General features: G+C 38.4%; 1 protein-coding gene across 2 annotated transcripts; it reads left to right on the top strand.

The window, feature by feature from the left end:
• Positions 1–12,477: 12,477 nt before the first annotated feature.
• On the top strand, positions 12,478–14,756 carry LOC115689972 (B-box zinc finger protein 20-like). 2 transcript variants are annotated; one of them, XM_030616190.2, is made up of 3 exons: positions 12,478–13,155; positions 13,442–13,855; positions 14,351–14,756. In XM_030616190.2, the coding sequence occupies exons 1-3, from the start codon at positions 12,970–12,972 to the stop codon at positions 14,726–14,728; spliced, it is 978 nt and encodes a 325-aa protein (XP_030472050.1). In that variant the 5' UTR covers positions 12,478–12,969; the 3' UTR covers positions 14,729–14,756. The 2 variants fall into 2 exon arrangements, with proteins under 2 accessions (XP_030472050.1, XP_030472056.1); XM_030616196.2 differs by having other exon boundaries at positions 12,489–13,155; positions 13,442–13,850; positions 14,351–14,495.
• The last annotated feature ends 3,614 nt before the right edge of the window (positions 14,757–18,370 follow it).

The following is an 18,370-nucleotide window of genomic DNA, read 5'->3' as shown; positions in this document are numbered from 1 at the left end:
TAAAAGAAGGTCAAACAGTTTATTGTGGGGGATTTAGTGTGGAAAGCAATTTTGCCATTTAACCTCCAGAACAGGGAATTCGGTAAATGGTCATCAAATTGGGAAGGCCCATATTTAGTTACCGAAGTGCTTAGTGAGAATGCATACCGATTGATGGATGTCAATGGAAAAGAACTATCACGTTCTATAAATGGAAAATTCTTGAAGAAATATCATCCATCAATCTGGAAAACACAAGGAAATTAATTTATTCACTTGAAATGAAAGTACATTCTCATCTTGGTGACAAAGATCTGCAAGTCATTAACAAGTTTGAGGTTTTGGGCTACATAATTAGAATGCAAGGCAAGATCCTAATGGAGTTTAGATTGTTGTCCCTCGAGATACTCCAGGTGACGAGAATGAAAGCGGACGATTTCAAATTTCTCCCAAGCTTCTTGAAGCAATTGCCTGTACTTGTTTGAAGAAACTTCAACCATAGACTTAACACGGGAAATTTCATCTCTGAGTATCCTCCGCTCCACACGATGATGATTGGAAAAGAAATTGAGAAATTGACGTGTCATCTCAACGTCATCTCTAGCTTGAGTACAGGAGTCCTGAGCTTGAGCATATTTCTCTTTGAAATTTCGTAATCGGGAAGATTCTTCCTCAATTTGAAGATGAAGGGCGTCAGCTTCCACAATAATAGGCTCCAAATTCCAAATTTCCCTCACATTATGTTCGAATTCATCAAAGCTAGCAGGGAATAAAGAGCATAGCTCCCAAACCAGATCCAGGAAGGCAGAATCTGCGGACAGAAACACTTTGGATCTAAAGAAGTTTGTCAAATCGGTAACTTCTACCTTATGCTTGTAATTCAATAATAAAGCATGATGTCCTTGAGACAGTAATTCATGCAGTCGCCTCCATAAGGACCGATCACCTAGATAGTGGAATAAACAAGGTGCCCATGTTAAATAGTTGTCAAAGCCCAAATCTGGTAATGTTCAGTGGAAAATTTACCTTCATAGGAAATGCGACGTCTTTGTGATCGGGACCAAAGAAGCAATTGAGATGAAGAACCATGTGAAGACATCATGAACAGGACTGTAAGTTTCCAGGAAAGATTTGGTAGCTTGGGCAGTTATAAAGGTAAAGGATATGGAGCAGATCGTGTGTAGTAATGCGCCAGAGTTCTTTTTGGGGAACTAAGATAAAGGCAGAACGTGGTTTATGCATATGAACAAACAGTTATCTTTGAAGTTAGTAATTTCAGAGAGGATAAGCAGAAAGGAAGGTTATTATTTGACCTTTAAGTTATGAGAGTTGCAATGGAACAATTTTCTTTGAGTTGGTTTAAATGTCAAAGGAGCCAAATGGATATTAGGTTTAACCTTTGGTTAAGAGGGTTAAATTATTGATGTGAACAAAGCACAGCGTCGAGAATTTGTATCATCGGGATATTAAGTGAATGTAAAGGAGATCAAAATCCAGCAAGTGGGTCTTTCAATTTATTTACATTTGGCCAATAGAGCTTTGGCCTCGATTACAAAATCTCTCAATTCAGTCTCAAGCCTATGGTTTTCATCCATAATCTCAGCTCCCTTTTTTTCATGGACTCTGACCATTCCAATAGAAGCATCAAATTCTTTCTCCAACTCCCGACACTGCTTCATTTTGCGCCTGAGTGTAGGACAAAAAGTCGAAACTGTGAGCTTCTGTTCTTCTAATTGAGCATTCACCATCCTCAGCTCTGCCTCAAGCTCTTCTTTCCTGGCTTCCAAGCGTTGAAGTTTGCCCTCTTCAACTTTGAAATTGTGGTAGAAAAGACGAGCATCTTCACGCTTACGGGCTAGCTCATCTTGGATTGTCAGTCCTCGGTTTTCCCCAAAGAGAAGGCGAGGGAGTTGGTCAAGGTTGACTCTTATTGTGCCCACAGCATCCACAAAGCCAACAGCAAAGAGATCAATCTTGTCCTGGAAAGGCTCAGATAAAACAAAGGATGGATTACCATAGCATACTTCCTGGAAGAGAATCCTTGCCTGGCATTCCTTATCAGAGTCATTGATCAATTTTCCATAGCCAGGTTCCAATAAGTTAAGGAGCTTTTCCCATTTAGCTTTGGCTATTTCTTTGGGAATTTCGGCAAACATTGATAAAGTTGAGGACTCTGGAGAATCAGGAGCTGTGGAAGAGCTAGGATGAGTACCTGCTAATATCCTTTCCATTTCTGCCTGTTCAGCTTGAGAAAAAATTTCTATCTAGGCAGGTGGACTAGGCACAGCACGAGATGTGGAGGGAGGCAAAACAGTAACTGTATAAGTAGAAGGTAGTAATGGTACACTTGATGCTCTTTCGGAAATTGAAGTCTCTTGAGGCACAGGAGTAAGCTCATCAATAACCGCAAGTGGTGGTATACTTGATGCTCTTTCAGAAATTGGAGTCTCTTGAAGTACAGGAATGGGCTCATCGATAATTGCAAGTAGTGGTACACTTGATGCTCCTTCAGAAATTGGAGTTTCTTGAAGCACAGGAGTGGGCTCATCAGTAACTGCCAATGTTGGCCTATGTATATTAGACAACAGCATAAAATCTTGAATCAAACAAAAGATAGTAATATTTACCGATGAAAGATGAAGAAAGATCTTTTTCAGATCCTATAACAGGGGCAAGAGTATCCTTTGGTGGTATACTCTCTTTTGGATTTGGAATAGAGGGTTGTTCTTGAATCAATTCAGCCTCTGTCAAAGGAGCAAGAATCATTGGTAAATGATTGGAAGCTGGTGGGGTTGGAACCTTACCAGGAAGAGAAACAAGAGAAGCAGTACTGGGCTGATAGGTCTTAAGAGTTCCTGGATTAATCAGAAGATAAATAAGTTAGTGCTGTAATAACCTCCAGAAGTAAAGCATGAGAGTTACCTTTTGGAGTGCGTGGCTTTATCATAGCTCTTAGTGTGGGTTCTGGAGATTGATTCACTGTTGGAGAGCTCTCTGGAGGTGATTTTGAGGATCGAATAATCACTCTCCTCACACTACGTTTTGCTGGTACTTTCTTTGGAGCAGGAGTAGGTGAGTCTGAAGCTTTCCTTTTCTTACTCACTATAAGAATAAAAAGTCAGATTGGAGATTGAGTATCAAACAAAATACATGAATATGGAAAAGCATAATCAAGTTACCTTTAGAAGACTCTGTTGGTTTAGTTGAAGGTACATTTGCAGCTTCGATTGTTTTTGACACTGTAAGGGGAATAGCATCCCTTATCTTCAGGAGAATTTGATCTAGAGGATCTGAAAACACGGTCTTTCGATAACCATCCCACCAGAGGTCAAAATCGGCTGAAGAACGGTTGGGATATCTAATGAATTCGACAACACGAGACAATCGATGAATACCCCGAACCAGTGTGGTCAGCTCAACAAAAGGTTGATTACCTTTTAGCTTGCAGGATATTTTATCAAAGGAAGCATAAGAGAAAGTATAAAGGGCCGGAACAGGAACCCCTTGAAATAGCCCAAGCTGTCTGGCACAATATTGGGAAGAGTAGATTTCAAAAACAGCAACGAATCTGCCTTTTGTTGAAAATCTTACGGGAAGATCAACAGAAGTCAAAACAGTATGCCAGAAATCACTCCTATTTTTCTGGAAATCAGGAAGGTAGGACTTGAATCGGGAAACAAAGAAAGGAGAGAAGGAATATGGGTTCTCTTCCACAGAATAGATTTGAGAAATAAAATACTGAAGATAAGAATATGGCTCTTCGGGAACAGGGATTAATTTTCTACTCAAGGCCTGGCAGACTGGTTGGTCAGGAATGGAAATTGAAAGGGGTTGGATAACTTGATCCTTAGAAAACCAGGCAGGGAAATAGAAAACCGCCCATGCTTGAAGAAGCCAAAGAGGACCACCAAAAACTCCACTAACTTCTTCTGAAGCAATGGAGGAGGAAGCATGGGCTAAACCCCGATATAGCAAGGCTAACATGGTTTTGCCTAGAGCCAGTGAGGTCCCTGATGCTAGAGCGGAGGCAACAACAACAAAATCATTCGAAATCGTAACTATGGGGTGGCAGAAAAGGAATTTACAAAGCCAGTACAAAAGAAAAGCAGCATGCTCCTCGTCGGTAACTATACTCTCCTTCTTGAAGTACTTTTTTATGAATGCCCCATAGGCCATTTCAGAATCAGATAATTTACCAAGCATTGAGCGAGAAACTGGAGCCAGGGTAGATGGGTCTGTACCTAAAGGAGAGAGCCCAGTAAGGCAGTATACATCAAGCAAAATTACCGACATAGAAGAGAAAGGGAAAAAGAAGCAGTTAGTGGAAGTCGACCAAAAGCAAGATAATGTTCCGATCAGTTCGCGATTCAAATGATAATCAAAGCAGCTAAGACGCAGAGCATTATAAATCGAAAGGGTATCCCAAAGAGGACCCTTAGAAGGAAGGAGTCGAAAATACCATTGGTAGAAATCTGGCTCAAAGTCGGAAAAAGCCCTAAGGCGAGGGGGACGAGAGTGCCACTGATATGCCAAGATAGATGACTCGTGGACTGGAAGCACCTCAAATTGGTGACGTGGGAAGTGGCTTGATAGGCACTTTGGAACAGAGAAATGATTGTGAACTGCTGGACCAAGGACGTAAGAATCCTCGAAGTCATTCTCCACAGAGAACAGATGAAATTCTTCGTTGAAATCTTCGGAATCACGGAATATATGGTAGCGATCAAGAGCGTTTGATGCGGAAAAGGGAAAAGTTTGATCCTTGGAAGCTTTGGAAGCCATTGGGTTTAGACGAATATCGAGAGAGAGTGCAAAGAGTCGAAAAGTTGCAGAGAGTCGAGAAGGTGAGAATACAAAGGAATGAAGAAAAGAACGATTTTTAGAAGAAGTGTTTTGAAGACGAAAGGGTAAAGCGCGCGAAGCGAGGTGACAAAGCGACAGCAAGAATACAACGTAAGTGTCTTTTCTTTTAGCATTTAAAAGAATTAAAAGTTCTTTTAATCCTTTTAAAAGAGGGCATATGTTGACACCAAAATAAGAATTGGCATAAACGGTGAGTCGGCTTTAGTGTTAACACCAAAATAAGAATCGGCATAAACGCTGAGTCGGCTTTAGTGCCGAATTTGGTGTATAATGGAAATCAGCCATCTTCCGAAACACGTCTGGACCAAATTCGGAAACATGCTGAGAAGCAAGCGTGAATGGCATCATGTCCCAAATTCGGTAATTGATGAAAATATGTATATTTACCGAAACATGGAAAGTTATAGTTCGGGAAGTTGGAATATTTATGCCTCAGGATGGCGACCCTTTCCCAAAACTCGGGAGGTTTACACTTCGGGAATATACTGAAGAATCACAGCCCAGCCACGTAAATCACAATAGCAAGAAGTTGTGAGCAAAAGCGGGGATAGTGAGCACGAGCATATCGTGGGAAGTTACTTGTCCAGATTTGAAGTCATTTCAGCGGTTGAGATCAAGTTTTGGCGGACAATAAAACTGGAAAAACGTGGTTAGAAAAGGCAGTTATTGGAAGCGCCAAAATTCAAAGTTTGAAAACATGGAAGTAACCGACGAGCAGTTACAGGATAGGAGGAGATACAAATGCTCAGAGGAAGCAAAGAGGAAGGCACGACCAACAACAATGCAAAAACACTCAAGCTTATCTGCACTTTAGTTTCCTATGACCTTTACTTCCTGTATTTACAGCTTCCTGTAGCTTTAATTAACTTTCAAGTCCTTTACAGCTTTCATAGGAGTATTGTAACATAGCTTGGAACTTTGTTGATCTCAGATCCATTTCCAGTCCATTCAGTTTCTATCCATTCCATATAATCCTGTGTTACACTCTGTTTTTTCGCCACAATTCTCCTAGAAGTCAAGCCACAGAACCTACCTAAATAAAAACCGAAAATTGAAGTTTCGATGAAGGATATTCCTCGTCATAAAACGAGCGAACAGTTAGTAACTGAGTATTGGATGGTATAAAAAGAGCATCGATAGATTCGGATGATCTTTTGAGAGTGCTTCAAGGAACTACAATTGTTAGTAACAAGGAGCAATTACAATTGTTTTAAGTGAACGAGAATTTAATAATCTAGTTTTCGTGTCTTTGAAAAAAATGAAATTATGTATATACAATTGGTTGGATCCTTTTTGGTCCGGTTAATTTAGGTTTCAGATTGCAACGGATACATGTAATCTTGGTTTATAAATTTCGGGTCGAGTCGCATTTCAAGTTGTGGTTCCGCTCGAGTCATTACTAGTCCCAAATTTTATCGGATCCCGGATAATTCAAATGCACGTACGTTTATCTCGGTTTCAATTGTAGGAGAGGCGGCATATTGATGGGTTAGGTTAATTTCACTCTGATCAAATTCAATTTCGGGTCATATTCAGTACAAATCATTTCAGTGTATAAATTGATTTCTCGTTTGCTTGTATTTGGGTGGTGTTGGGTTCATTTAGGATTCTCTTCTTTGATTTTGAGTCATTTCGTGTTTGTGTGGCCAAATGATTTGGGTTCTTCAGGTTCAGATAATTTCGGATGCATGTTGGGTTGGGTAGGGATTCTTGATTTTTCTTGGTCAACTCGAATTTTGTTGAATATGTTTTCGGATCGGATTGGGTTTTGCCACCTCTGCAAATGATAAACCAAACAAAGAGTTCTTCCTAGCTAGTTTTGCCTTCCTATAACTATTTGCACAGTCTCATGGTGGTTTTTTTTTCCTAGAATTTTGTCGATTTTTCTTTTTCTTTTTTTAATTTTTCTCAAATTTTTAATATTTTGGTTTTTTTATTTTTCTTTGATTTTTTTTAAAATTCTGAGTTTTTTCGAGTGGCGCCACATTAGCGCCATGTATGAAAAAATAATATAAAAAAGCCACTCCAGATTTCGATGTGCCACGTTAGGAAATTCAGTCATGAGCTCACCAGAAGGACTAAATTGCACCCAATCAAAAATGTTAATGACTCGATTTCACAATATTCAAAACATTCAAGATTTGAGTACACGTTAGGTCAAATGTTTAAGACTGTTGGTGCAATTTTCTCTACTTTATATCAATGGTCTACAATCTATGTTAAATAAAAATATTAAATTAAGATGAGCAATACGTAAAATAAAAAGCTTGTCATATTTCGATTGATCTATCATCCATCATGCAAAGTAACATCCTCTTTTATCTTGAGGGTCCATTGTGTCCTAGAGGATGTTCACCTTCATTACGGAGGATTCCCATCCCCAATCTTCAATGATCTTTTCATTATACGATGCTTTCGAGTGAGATGTTTAATTGTTCTCATTGGATTTGGCAAAATATTCCACTTTAGCACTTTTGCAACATAGTTAACTACTTTAAGTTACTATTTCGAGGATGATTAGAATCTTAGCAAAGCATTTTTTAATGGAGTTAAAACCTTGATTATCTCTCTTCCGAATCAATCAGATTTGGGTGCCTGAAGTGATCCTATTTGGAATATTGTAATACTAGAGGAACAAAAGATTGGCTTAGAGCTTGCGCATCTTAATCTTTTCGAGGACTCTAAGGCAAGTCGTGACCTTTTTGCGGACAGCTTTTATGCAAAACCTTGAAATCAGATAAGTGACAAGAAACATGTGCACATGCGTGATAAGAGTGAAAAAGGTATGACAGTTATGACTGTCCTATGGGAAGTCACGAATCGCGAATCTCGATACCAAGTTATGATCTAGAACGTGTCCTTTTATTTTCAAGTGTCTAGGCTTTCCATGATTTACTAATGCCTCATGCCATAAAGTTTTGCCCAACATGCACTAGTCTTTTGCTGGTGAGAACAAATATTTCATTAAAGTGTCGCCCATCATTTTAGAATGTCTACTATGTCCATGCTAATGGACAAGAATTGCCAAAAGGTGAAGGGTAGCAACGGTGTGGCAGACACCGTGCACGAAGCTTGGACGCCACTTGAGTCGTAGCCGACGATTTAAATATGTAGTGAGGGGCAGAGAAGTGATGGAAGGAGACTCACCAATGGACAGCACTGAGGTAGCGAGTGTCGACCTCTGTTGTGGATGATGACCTCGAACGATTTGGCGCACTCGTGAGGGTATTCGAGTTTTTCGATCGTGATAGCCATGTGATGTATAATTTCTCCTTTTCCGAATATATCCTAGTTTTTCCGGCTTGAAGGACATCGCCAAAAACTGGATAGGATAATTTGTTATTTCATCTGAATTTAAATCTGAATTGTCAAATACGGCCTTATCCGCCAAGCCAAGTCCATTTTCCAAGTGGTGAGAGTCAGCTCAATGACTGGAGCATTTATTATTATTGTTTTTGGTCATAAGTGTAGCACCCCATTCTTGGGATAGCGCCCCATTATTTATCGAAAGAATAGTTTACTTTCCTACATTTTATGATACCACTTTAGAAAGCACTTTAAAAGATGGAGATTTGAATCATTTTCATTGGGGAAATAATTATAAAAAAAATTGATTTGCCCCTTTTAGATTAATTACACATATCATTACTGTGCAATTTGGAGGCTTCGATTAAGCCACGTCACCAAAGCACCGTGAAAACCACCAAATACCCAAATTAATCTATCAATTGTGTCTTTCCTGTCTCTTTCACTAAAGAGTTTCGACACTTGCTATTGTCCCTTCCCCACCCACCACCCATCTCTAAGTACACATATGAATAAGTTATTATTTACACATACCTAATGTTAACAACCTCGGATAGACCATTATCGACCTCGGATAGCAGTTCAGACAATCCACCAACATATTAGATAAAAAGTACCCTTGAATTAAGGGAAAATTGTCCAAAAAGTCATAAACTTATTATACGGCGGTTAATTCAATTCTAAATATTTTAATTATGCCAATTTAGTCATAAACCGTTTGACAATTGCCAATTTAGTCCTAAATCTTTCCACTATGTCAATTTAGTCCAAAACCTTTTGATGATTTGTCAATTCAGTCCTGAAACTTTTGACGATTTTCCAGTGTAGTCCTTCCGGCTAATTATACAAATATAGGTTTATAACCAAATTGGCATAATTGAACAGTTTAAGACCCAATTGGCCGGCGCACAATAAATTTAGGACTTTTTGGACAATTATCCCCTTGAATCAGTCATTGTATAATTGGTACAGACCCGAAGTCAATGACCTTGAATTAACCATTGTCAATTTCGAACATGTGGTTTGGATGGCTCACCAACATATGAGTTGGGGGGAGAACTTGGAAATTGGGTTATTTCTTGTTTAGCATTTGGATTGTTTATATACTTAATGGTTACATGAAATTCAACCTTTTTGTATCGTTACATATTATATGTCATTCATTTCAAATGAGCATATTAAGTTTGTCAATTTGTCAATAAATGAGATGATTCCCGTCCTTAATAATGTATATATACATATTATGTGTCTTAGGCATATATACATATATCTAATTCCTCAATCATGGTATTTTTCTCCAACAGGTTGGGATGCTCCATGTCATATTTGCTGTTTATTTGTTCCAATATACAACGCATGAGAGAATTTTATAAGCTGAGAGCTCACAAATCGACATAGCAATATGTTATATCCCCATTCAATTTTTTATCTTTTTCTAAGCGTCCCTTCTATTTTCTCAATCATGGCCATGACATTATATTTCCAAGTCATTGGAAATATCTTTCTCATGCCTGCTATTTGCTAGACACGTATATGTTAGACAATAAGAAATGGGGAAAATTGTCCAAAAAATCCTAAACCTATTGCATTTTTGCCAATTAAATCATAAACCTTTCAATTTTGCCAATTCAGTTCTAAATTTTTTCACGTTTTGCCAATTGAGTCCACGCAGCTAATTTTGGCCGGAAATTACTGACGTGGATGCCAATTGCCCTATGTGGCACGGCCAACGCTAACTTAGACATTTAAATAATATTTTAATGATTTTTAGAATTTTTACGGTTTTTTTCCCTTTTCTTTACTATTTTTTCTGGGTTTTGGAGAAATGGCAACCCTCGCCGACTATAGGCAAGGGCATTGTGGCCCTCATTGGCCAAAGCGAGGGCGTGCGAGCCCTCACATGGCGAGGGCATTGCGGCCCTGGCCTTTGGCCGGCCATCCTTCCAAACAATAAAAAAAAGTAAAGAAAAGGGAAAAAAAGAAAAAAAATCATAAAAAAATTCAAAATATTATTAAAATGTCCACGTCAGCATTGGCCGGCGTCCTCGTCAGTAATTTTCGGCCAAAATTGACTGGATGGACTCAATTGGCAAATTGCCAAAATGTTTAAGACTCAATTAACAAAAATTTTCGGCCAAAAAAAAATTTAACAAAATTGAAAAGCTTAGGACTAAATTGGTAAAAGTGCAATAGATTTAAGACTTTTTGGATAATTTTCTCGCAAAACATGCTATACATGAGATAGAACCATTAAAGTAAATAAGGGTAGAGGAGCCACAAACTACAAATTATTGGTGAACATTTTAAACAAGTAAATGATTATCAACATTAATTCAGTCAGCCAAATCACTTGACACCTAAATTTTACAAATCAGTTATTGTATACCTAATATAGTTTTTTTTTAAAATTTTATGAATTCATCGTGTGAGCCATTAGATCCGTAGTCCCATCCACGAGGTAAAAGGAACCACTGAGAGCAAGTCGGGCTTACGAAGCTAAGAAACCCCTAATTGACGGAAAACTTGATGTGTGCATGTAGCTATAGTGTGCATAATGTATATGGACCATTTGCTTTGGTACATGTCAAATTGAATTTCATGCTTCAAATCGATTAGGTATATGCATCAGTAAACCGCATCTAAATTTTTCTAATAAAGAAGGTCATTGACTGGCTTTTTAAAAGCATTGAATGTGTTCAATCAGCCTCTATGTTCAATCCTTTCGAAGTCATTGGGTCCTTTTCCTTGTTCGAGAATCTCCTCCCTTCTTCCGCTCTGTCCCGAAGAGTAATTAGGACCAATTCAATTACGTTTTCTCAATTAGGTATATGTACCAAAAAACCGCATCTATCCTAGAAATTTTCCTAATAAAGAAGGTCAATAGTCAATGCCCTCAAATAGCTCTAGGAGGGCACTCAAAAGTAGGGTAGATGAGAATCTCAACGAGTAAGTAGACCAATCTTCTTTTTCCCTAGCTTTGCCCCTAAACTGCCTTGCCGCAAAGTGGAAACTCGTCGAGTGAAATTAACTCATTAGAATCCTCCCCTCAGAGAGAGTTGAAAGGTAGGTACACATGCATGTGTGCGCATGAAACATTCGCACGGATTCAGAGAGGATGTTGAATTTCAATGTGGTTTTCTTTATCGCTTTTGTTTAACTTTATATAAACAATTATTTTCATATACAAGTTTGCGAAAATTTTCTTTAATTACTTTATCATAGTAATTATTAGATAATAAACACTTATTTCTTAGAATGATCATTAATAATTGACACTAGTAAGAAGATGAGTTTTGATAAAAATGATTTTTTATTTATAAGTGATATTAGTATAATAATTAAGTTTTTGTGTCCTTAAAAAGATGAATATTCATATAATGAACTGCTAACTACAATTATTTCACCAGCACACTCGAGTATTTTTATCCAAGTCCATCACAAAAAAAAATTATAATTTATATGTCATGCAATGTTTTTTCCTACATGTAATTATAACAAACGTTAATTAAACATTTAAGACAAGTATGTTGAAGATTTTGCCCCCTCTCCACTAGATTTGAGGCTCATCACTACTAGTACTTTTCCTTAATATAAGCATCTTAGATGAAGTTTAAAGTTGAAAACTTTCTTTGAATTTGTATTATATTTAATACAGATCTAAATGAGTGAACTGATGATAGGTGTATTTAATACTGAGAATGAGTTATGTCATATCAACCAATGTTTTCAAGGCACAGTATGAGAAGCTTGCTTTTTTCCATTTAATTAAAAGCAAAAGCACTTTTAGATTCCCCGTTAAAATTTAACTTATTATTCAAATTTCATAAAATCATAAAAAAAAATTATATGTGGATTTACATGTCAATATTTGTTTTGGTCAGATACATGTCAATATTTGGATGCCATGAAAGTTTCGAGAGTTTAGGAGTTGAAAAAGAAAATCAATGTGTTAGTAACAAGATTTATAGTAAGCAAAAATAAAGTCAATTCAAACAAGTTTTTAAGTGTTTTGATGAAGAATTTTTTTTTTTGTACTAGACATTGATTACACGCATCACAAAACAACTGTCACTTTGAAAATTAAAAGTTGTGCCCTCTGGTTGTTTTTTTTCTGAAGACACTTTTAATTTGTGTATTATCTTAGATTAGAGAGGGTATGATCATGTAGCTTTTTGTCATAATGAATATACACAGGCATAAAGAATGTAGAGAAAATGCCCATGTCATATCAATAGCCAGATTCATTGTCAACTTGATCATGGGTATTGAATGAGCCAGCTCTGGCCTGCCATAAGCTGACACAAACTCTCTCTCTCTCTCTCTCTCTCTCTCTCTCTCTCTCTCTCTCTCCATCTAATATAGCAGTTAAGGCTGATCACTAAATGTGCAGATAGATGCTTCCCATGCTCTCTCAATCTCTCTCACTCAGCATGAGAGAGTGATAGCTTTTTTTTTCAACATATGAAAGCCCCCTCCCCCAAAGCTAGACCTTTTCAGCTTGACAAAAGGGTACAAAAAGAGAAAAACCATATTCTCAGACCCAACTTGCTTCCTCATCTTAAATCAAGAAGAATAACAAGAAGGAGAGAGGGAGAGAGAGAGTTTAATCATCCAGAGACTTCTTCCTAGAAAGGTGACCCCTTCTCTTAGCTGTTCAGCCATAGCCCTCGAAGCCTCCATACCCATAACATTTTGTCTCTTCCTCTCTTTCCCAATTCAATAGGTCCCTTTATATCTGCAAGTGAGCCAGGGAAACCTTTTGAGGAAAAAAGTACCGAGAGAGAGAGAGAGAGAGAGAGTGCAATACTAAGCTTGAAGAGAATGAAGATCCAATGTGACGTCTGCGGCAAAGAAGAAGCCACCATCTTTTGCGCTGCAGACGAAGCCGCACTCTGTGACGACTGTGATCGCCGAGTCCACCATGCCAACAAGCTCGCCAGTAAACACATGCGTTACTCTCTTCTCCATCCCACTTTCAAAGAGTCCCCTCTCTGTGACATCTGCCAGGTAAATACCATAAAACTTTCCTTGGTCCTTTTTTATTGGTTTTCAACAATAATAGATTCAATTTGAATGGCCCGTTTCGGAATTTGTCCTATTTTTGCACTAAATGATACAGAGTAAGTTTCAGAAAGTTGGTTACCTTTCATTTTTCTCCAGAAATTTGCATAGTGTCAGGTGCAGAACTCCATGGAAGCAGCTGCAGCGAAATTTAGACACTTCCTTTATGTTGAAAACACAACGCAGTGATAGTTCTTCCATTATTTTCAGTAATTTTATTCTCTTTTTTCAGGAGAGGCGAGCATTGCTTTTTTGCCAAGAAGACAGAGCAATCCTGTGCAGAGAATGTGATGTTCCCATTCACAGATCCAACGAGCACACCCAAAAGCACAACAGGTTTCTTCTAACCGGGGTCAAGCTCTCTGCTTCTTCATCCTCCAACCAAGCCTCATCGTCATCTAGTGCATTGAGCACAGACATGAAGAGCTCTAGATCCTCGGCAAAGAGACAGAATTGCCCACCGTCATCAGTGTCGACAGCCGAGAGAAGTTTGCCGTTGGGAGCTTACCAAGATGAGAATCATACAAGTGACGCCGGCTCGATCTCGACGAGCAGCATCTCGGAGTACTTGATGGAGACGTTGCCAGGGTGGCACGTGGACGAGTTTCTTGATCCTTCATCGACTGCTTCGAATGTTTATTGTAAGGTTTGCTTACACTCATGGAGCATCCGCTCTATTTCCTATTGAGATTATTGCATTTTACTCTGATATTCCAAGTATAATTAGAGGTAGTCCATTAGGCCGGGTCAGTTTGATTTGGTTAAGATGTCTGTCGGGTCGGACCAATTTAAATAGATTTGTTAGTTCCATGACTCAGAAAAGCTCTACTTTATCATAAGTAGGAAATGGAAAGTATAGATGAACCAACGAGAAATCTGTTGGTTTGCTAAAGAAGAGTTGAGTTTGGTTCACTTTTCATTTGAGTTTGATCTTTCTCTGGTCTTTTTCAAATCCAATAGTCTTTCTTATCTTGCTCGACATAGTTTTTATTAAACTGCCTATTTTGAAGTACCAAAAAGTTCAGCATTTGATTTCAGTGAATTTGGGGCGGTTTGAGCGTGACATATTTTAGACGATGCTAATCATAATTAAGGAGAAATCGCCGAAGGAGTCGCTGATACTCGATTGAATTTTATGCAGACTTTTGATCACATGTTGCCGGTGGTGGATCCCGACTTTAGGAGCGACACGAGCTCCTCTTCCTCGAAGATTTTGCAAGCTACTCCCCCTAAGCTCCTCATCAATTCCCTCATCTCTCTCTTCTCCTCTCTCAGGCTTAAGGTCCTTTCTTTTATGGAATGGATCAGCAAGAGAAGGCAAAGAGCGACAGATTCATCAAGAAACAGAGTGTTGATGGTTTTCTTTATGCAAGCTCTGTTCAGCATCCTTTCTCTCACAATTCTCCGGCTTTTTGGCTATAGATCCACAACCCTCGTGCAATTTTTTGATGTATTTTCTGCATTATTTTATTTGTTTTTTGTTTCCTTGTATGAAATCAAGATTTATGGTTCCTCATGATCTCCTGCTCAAAGGGTAGGTTGGTTTGTTTTTTCCCCAGATACCCAAAACAATGAAAAAGGAAAATAACCTTTTTTTGTAACTTCAGATCTCTGGAGAAGTTCATTTTAGGTAAATCTTCCTAGAATAGCAAGTTTGTTCATTCAATGTGGTAAAGAAGCAAGTTAACTTCTGCCCATTACCAGGTTTACCAGAAATCGTTACTTCACTGGTGAACAGCAATCTGGAACGCGTGTTCCGAATTGCGAATCCTCGGCAATCTGGAAAGCCAAACCCGGCATTCAAATCAACTCGCACTAATCAAGACAGAAAAGGTAGAGTAGAGATACTTATCCAACTTAATACTGATTAATACTAACTGGATATTTGATCTTTAAAAACACTCCTCGTTAGAGAATTTCGTTCCCATTAATCATTTCTAAGAAGTCAACCCCACTGTACCCGCCCTTGGGACACAGAAAAATCCATGGATTGGATCCATGATCCTCTCACGAAACAAGGATCAAAAGAACAAGGATCTATGGCAGTTGCTGTGTTCTTTCTTCAAAAAAATAATTGTGTTATGGTCATATTGTATTCCAGGTCAGATTTCGATGCAAGCTGAGGTGAAAATGGCAAAATACGCCGAGGCCGATTCGTTCTTTTGGCATGGATAGTTAACTGCTCAGCGCAGACGATAACTGATCAAGCATCAAAACTGAACTAAAGCCATGGCTGTCCCCATTCAAAAATAGCCTAAAAGGATGGCGACCAGTTTTGTGCTCGAATAAAACCAAGTTACATGGTAATTTCTTCATTAAAAAACATGAAAGGAAAGAGTTCAATCAGCTCTAGCAGCTGTCAGCTCCGCATAATCCTAACTGGGCACGGTGGGGGTGGGGGATGGACACTGGACAAGAAATGGAGTGAACTGTTGAGGAGAATGAGAAGAAGCCGACATGAAGTTTTGGCTGGAAAGTGAAGTGGGGTCAAGAAAATATTGGCCCATGAAGATCTTGAAAGACAGAAAACTTATCCAAAAAGAAGGGTTTTTTTCTCTATCCACAGCCGCCAGAAATATGATTCGCCTTTCCTGCACCTGACTCTCCTCATGATTCCAAGTATCTTTTACCTTGATTTTAGCCTAACGGAGATCAATATTGATGAGGTCCCCAATATAAAAAAACATTAAAAAAAAAGATCAATCAATATATATGATCCTAGCAACTACAACCAAATGGCTTGGAAATAGATCGGCAAAAGGACGCTATAAGTGCCATAAGTTGTGTACGGAGATCACTTTGGTACCATAACTTTTTTTCGGATCACTTTGGTGCCAAGTCGGAGGAAAAGAAATCACTTTAGTGACTCCGGCCAAAAAAAGAGCCACGTCGGAATTCTAGCGAGCCACGTCGGATTTCTGGCAAGCCATGTCAGCATCGGAAATTAATAAAAAAAAGAGCCACGTCAGATTTCCGACAGCCATATCAACATTGGCACTAAAGTTATCGTTTTTCAAAAAAGTTGGCACCAAAGTGATCCGAAAAAAAGTTATGGCACCAAAGTGATCTCCGTACACAATTTATGACACTTATAGTGTCCTTTTGCCGAAATAGATCTTTGCAAAGTCAACCCAGTTCAGTTTCTGCTTCAGAAGAGGCAGTGAAATTGCTGAAACTAATGTTGCTACTTCAAGATTGCTGGTCACACAAAGGTAAAAGTCGAGCGTTGAACCGTTAATGTAGAAGTTTAAGCTAATAGAAAACATTTGATATCTTTGCAATCTCCCTCACGTGAAGGTAGATTTGATGATATAGGTTTACAATGGGACAAGAACTTGAGATCTCTTGCTTTCATATCAAGATGAAGTTATAAATGTTACTGAATATTCGAAAGTTTGCATAGCTGTTTGTTGCCGTTACGCGTGATTGTTAGACCCGAGCACATATATTTGTATTTTGACATTAAAGTGATTTCATAAGTTTTTTTTTTATTATTACAGATTGTTCTAATTGATACGTAAATTTGGACGTCTGCAGAAATTTGCTATTTGTTTAAATTGATAATGGTGTGTCTTTTTAGAGGAGTAATGATATGTTTAGTTCCTAATCCTGTTCGCATTGTTCATTATAATCCCTTAACTTTTTTTTTGCTTAATTAAGTTAATGTGCTCATTAAAAAGTCCAACAAAAAATTTTAGGGTTAATACCACCAAAAACTCTAAACTAATATACTTGTGACAAATTTACCCCAAACTAATTTTTTGACCACGAAAAACGGTCAAACTGGTACACATGTGACAATTTTACCTTTTGTTAATTTCCGTTAAATTTTACCGTTAAATTTATGAATTGGATGACACGTGAAAGTTGACGGGCGTACCAATTTGATGTTTTACCCTCCATTTGTCACAGGTGTACCATTTTATAGTTTTTCGTGGTATTAATCCAATTTAACGGATGGTAAATTTGTTGCAAACATACCAGTTTGGAGTTTTTTGTTGTAAAAAAATTGGTTTAAATAAATTTGTCACAAGTGTACCAGTTTGGGGTTTTTTATTGTTAAAAAATTAGTTTGAGTTAAATTTGTCACAGATGTACTAGTTTAGGGTTTTTCATGGTATTAACCCAAAAATTTGACCTAATAGGTAAAGAGAGACAACATGAAGATAAGACCCATCGAAATCCTATAAACAAGCGATGTGGGATTGATACTTTAACACCATTCTCACATGCAAGTTAGAACGGGAACAACACATGGAATCAACAAACCAAGAGCCGCACATGCCTAATAAATAGAGGCGGAACCTAATTTTGTTACCATGTAAAATTTTGTAATATCACAGTCAATTATTCTAAAAATTTAAACTAATAACTAAAGGAAGACTACATGAATATAAGGCTCCTTAAAACCTAGTAAAATAGGGATATTTTACGGAACTTTTTCAGATTCGGCTTAATATGGTCCTTCCATTCAATGGAGTGGAATGTAGAGGATATTTGCTTCCCTGGCATGCCAACTTAAGAACTATGCGTTATTTATGCTGTGGGGTCTAACTAAACTGAAGATGGATATTTTCAAAAAAACCATTTTTCTTTGTTTCTTTCCTTTTTTTCTTCTTTCTTCTTCTTTTTCTTCCATACTCTGCATCGCCGTGCCGTGGTTGGCAGCTTCGTCGTTGCCAGCCACTACCACCACCACCGTCACTAGTGTTGTCCTGTTGTGCATCGCCACGATGGTCGCCAATGTCGACCCTATGTGTGCCGCTTAACCCCGCAATGCTCTCTCTCTCTCTCTCTCTCTCTCTCTCTCTCTCTCTCTCTCTCTCTCTCTCTCTCTCTCTCTCTCTCTCTCTCTCTCTCTCTCTCTCTCTCTCTCTCTTACTAATTTGGTGGAGACACACACCAAAGTCACCTGAGTCACACAACTACAGATTGGAGTCGTGAGATCAAGACTTGGTGCAACCTCACATCGGAGTCGCTCAACTCAGTTCACTGGTGACGACCACCATCGAGGTCGACCATAGAGAGTGAGTGAGAAGCGCGGTGCTAATGGTGGCAAAGACAACAGCTCGTTCCGGTGGCCAAGGTGGCGATGCTCGAGTGTGGCGGTGGCTGAAGGAGGGTTTTTTTAGAAAAAAGAAAATTGATTTTGAGTTGAGAG

This window comes from Syzygium oleosum, unplaced genomic scaffold (genome assembly GCF_021117445.2).
Source record: "Syzygium oleosum isolate NSW1041296 unplaced genomic scaffold, Sole_v2.1 Sole_v2.02, whole genome shotgun sequence".
Taxonomy (NCBI): domain Eukaryota; kingdom Viridiplantae; phylum Streptophyta; class Magnoliopsida; order Myrtales; family Myrtaceae; genus Syzygium; species Syzygium oleosum.
The sequence above is the reverse complement of the archived record's forward strand: the minus strand, read 5'-3'. Positions and strand labels throughout refer to the sequence as shown.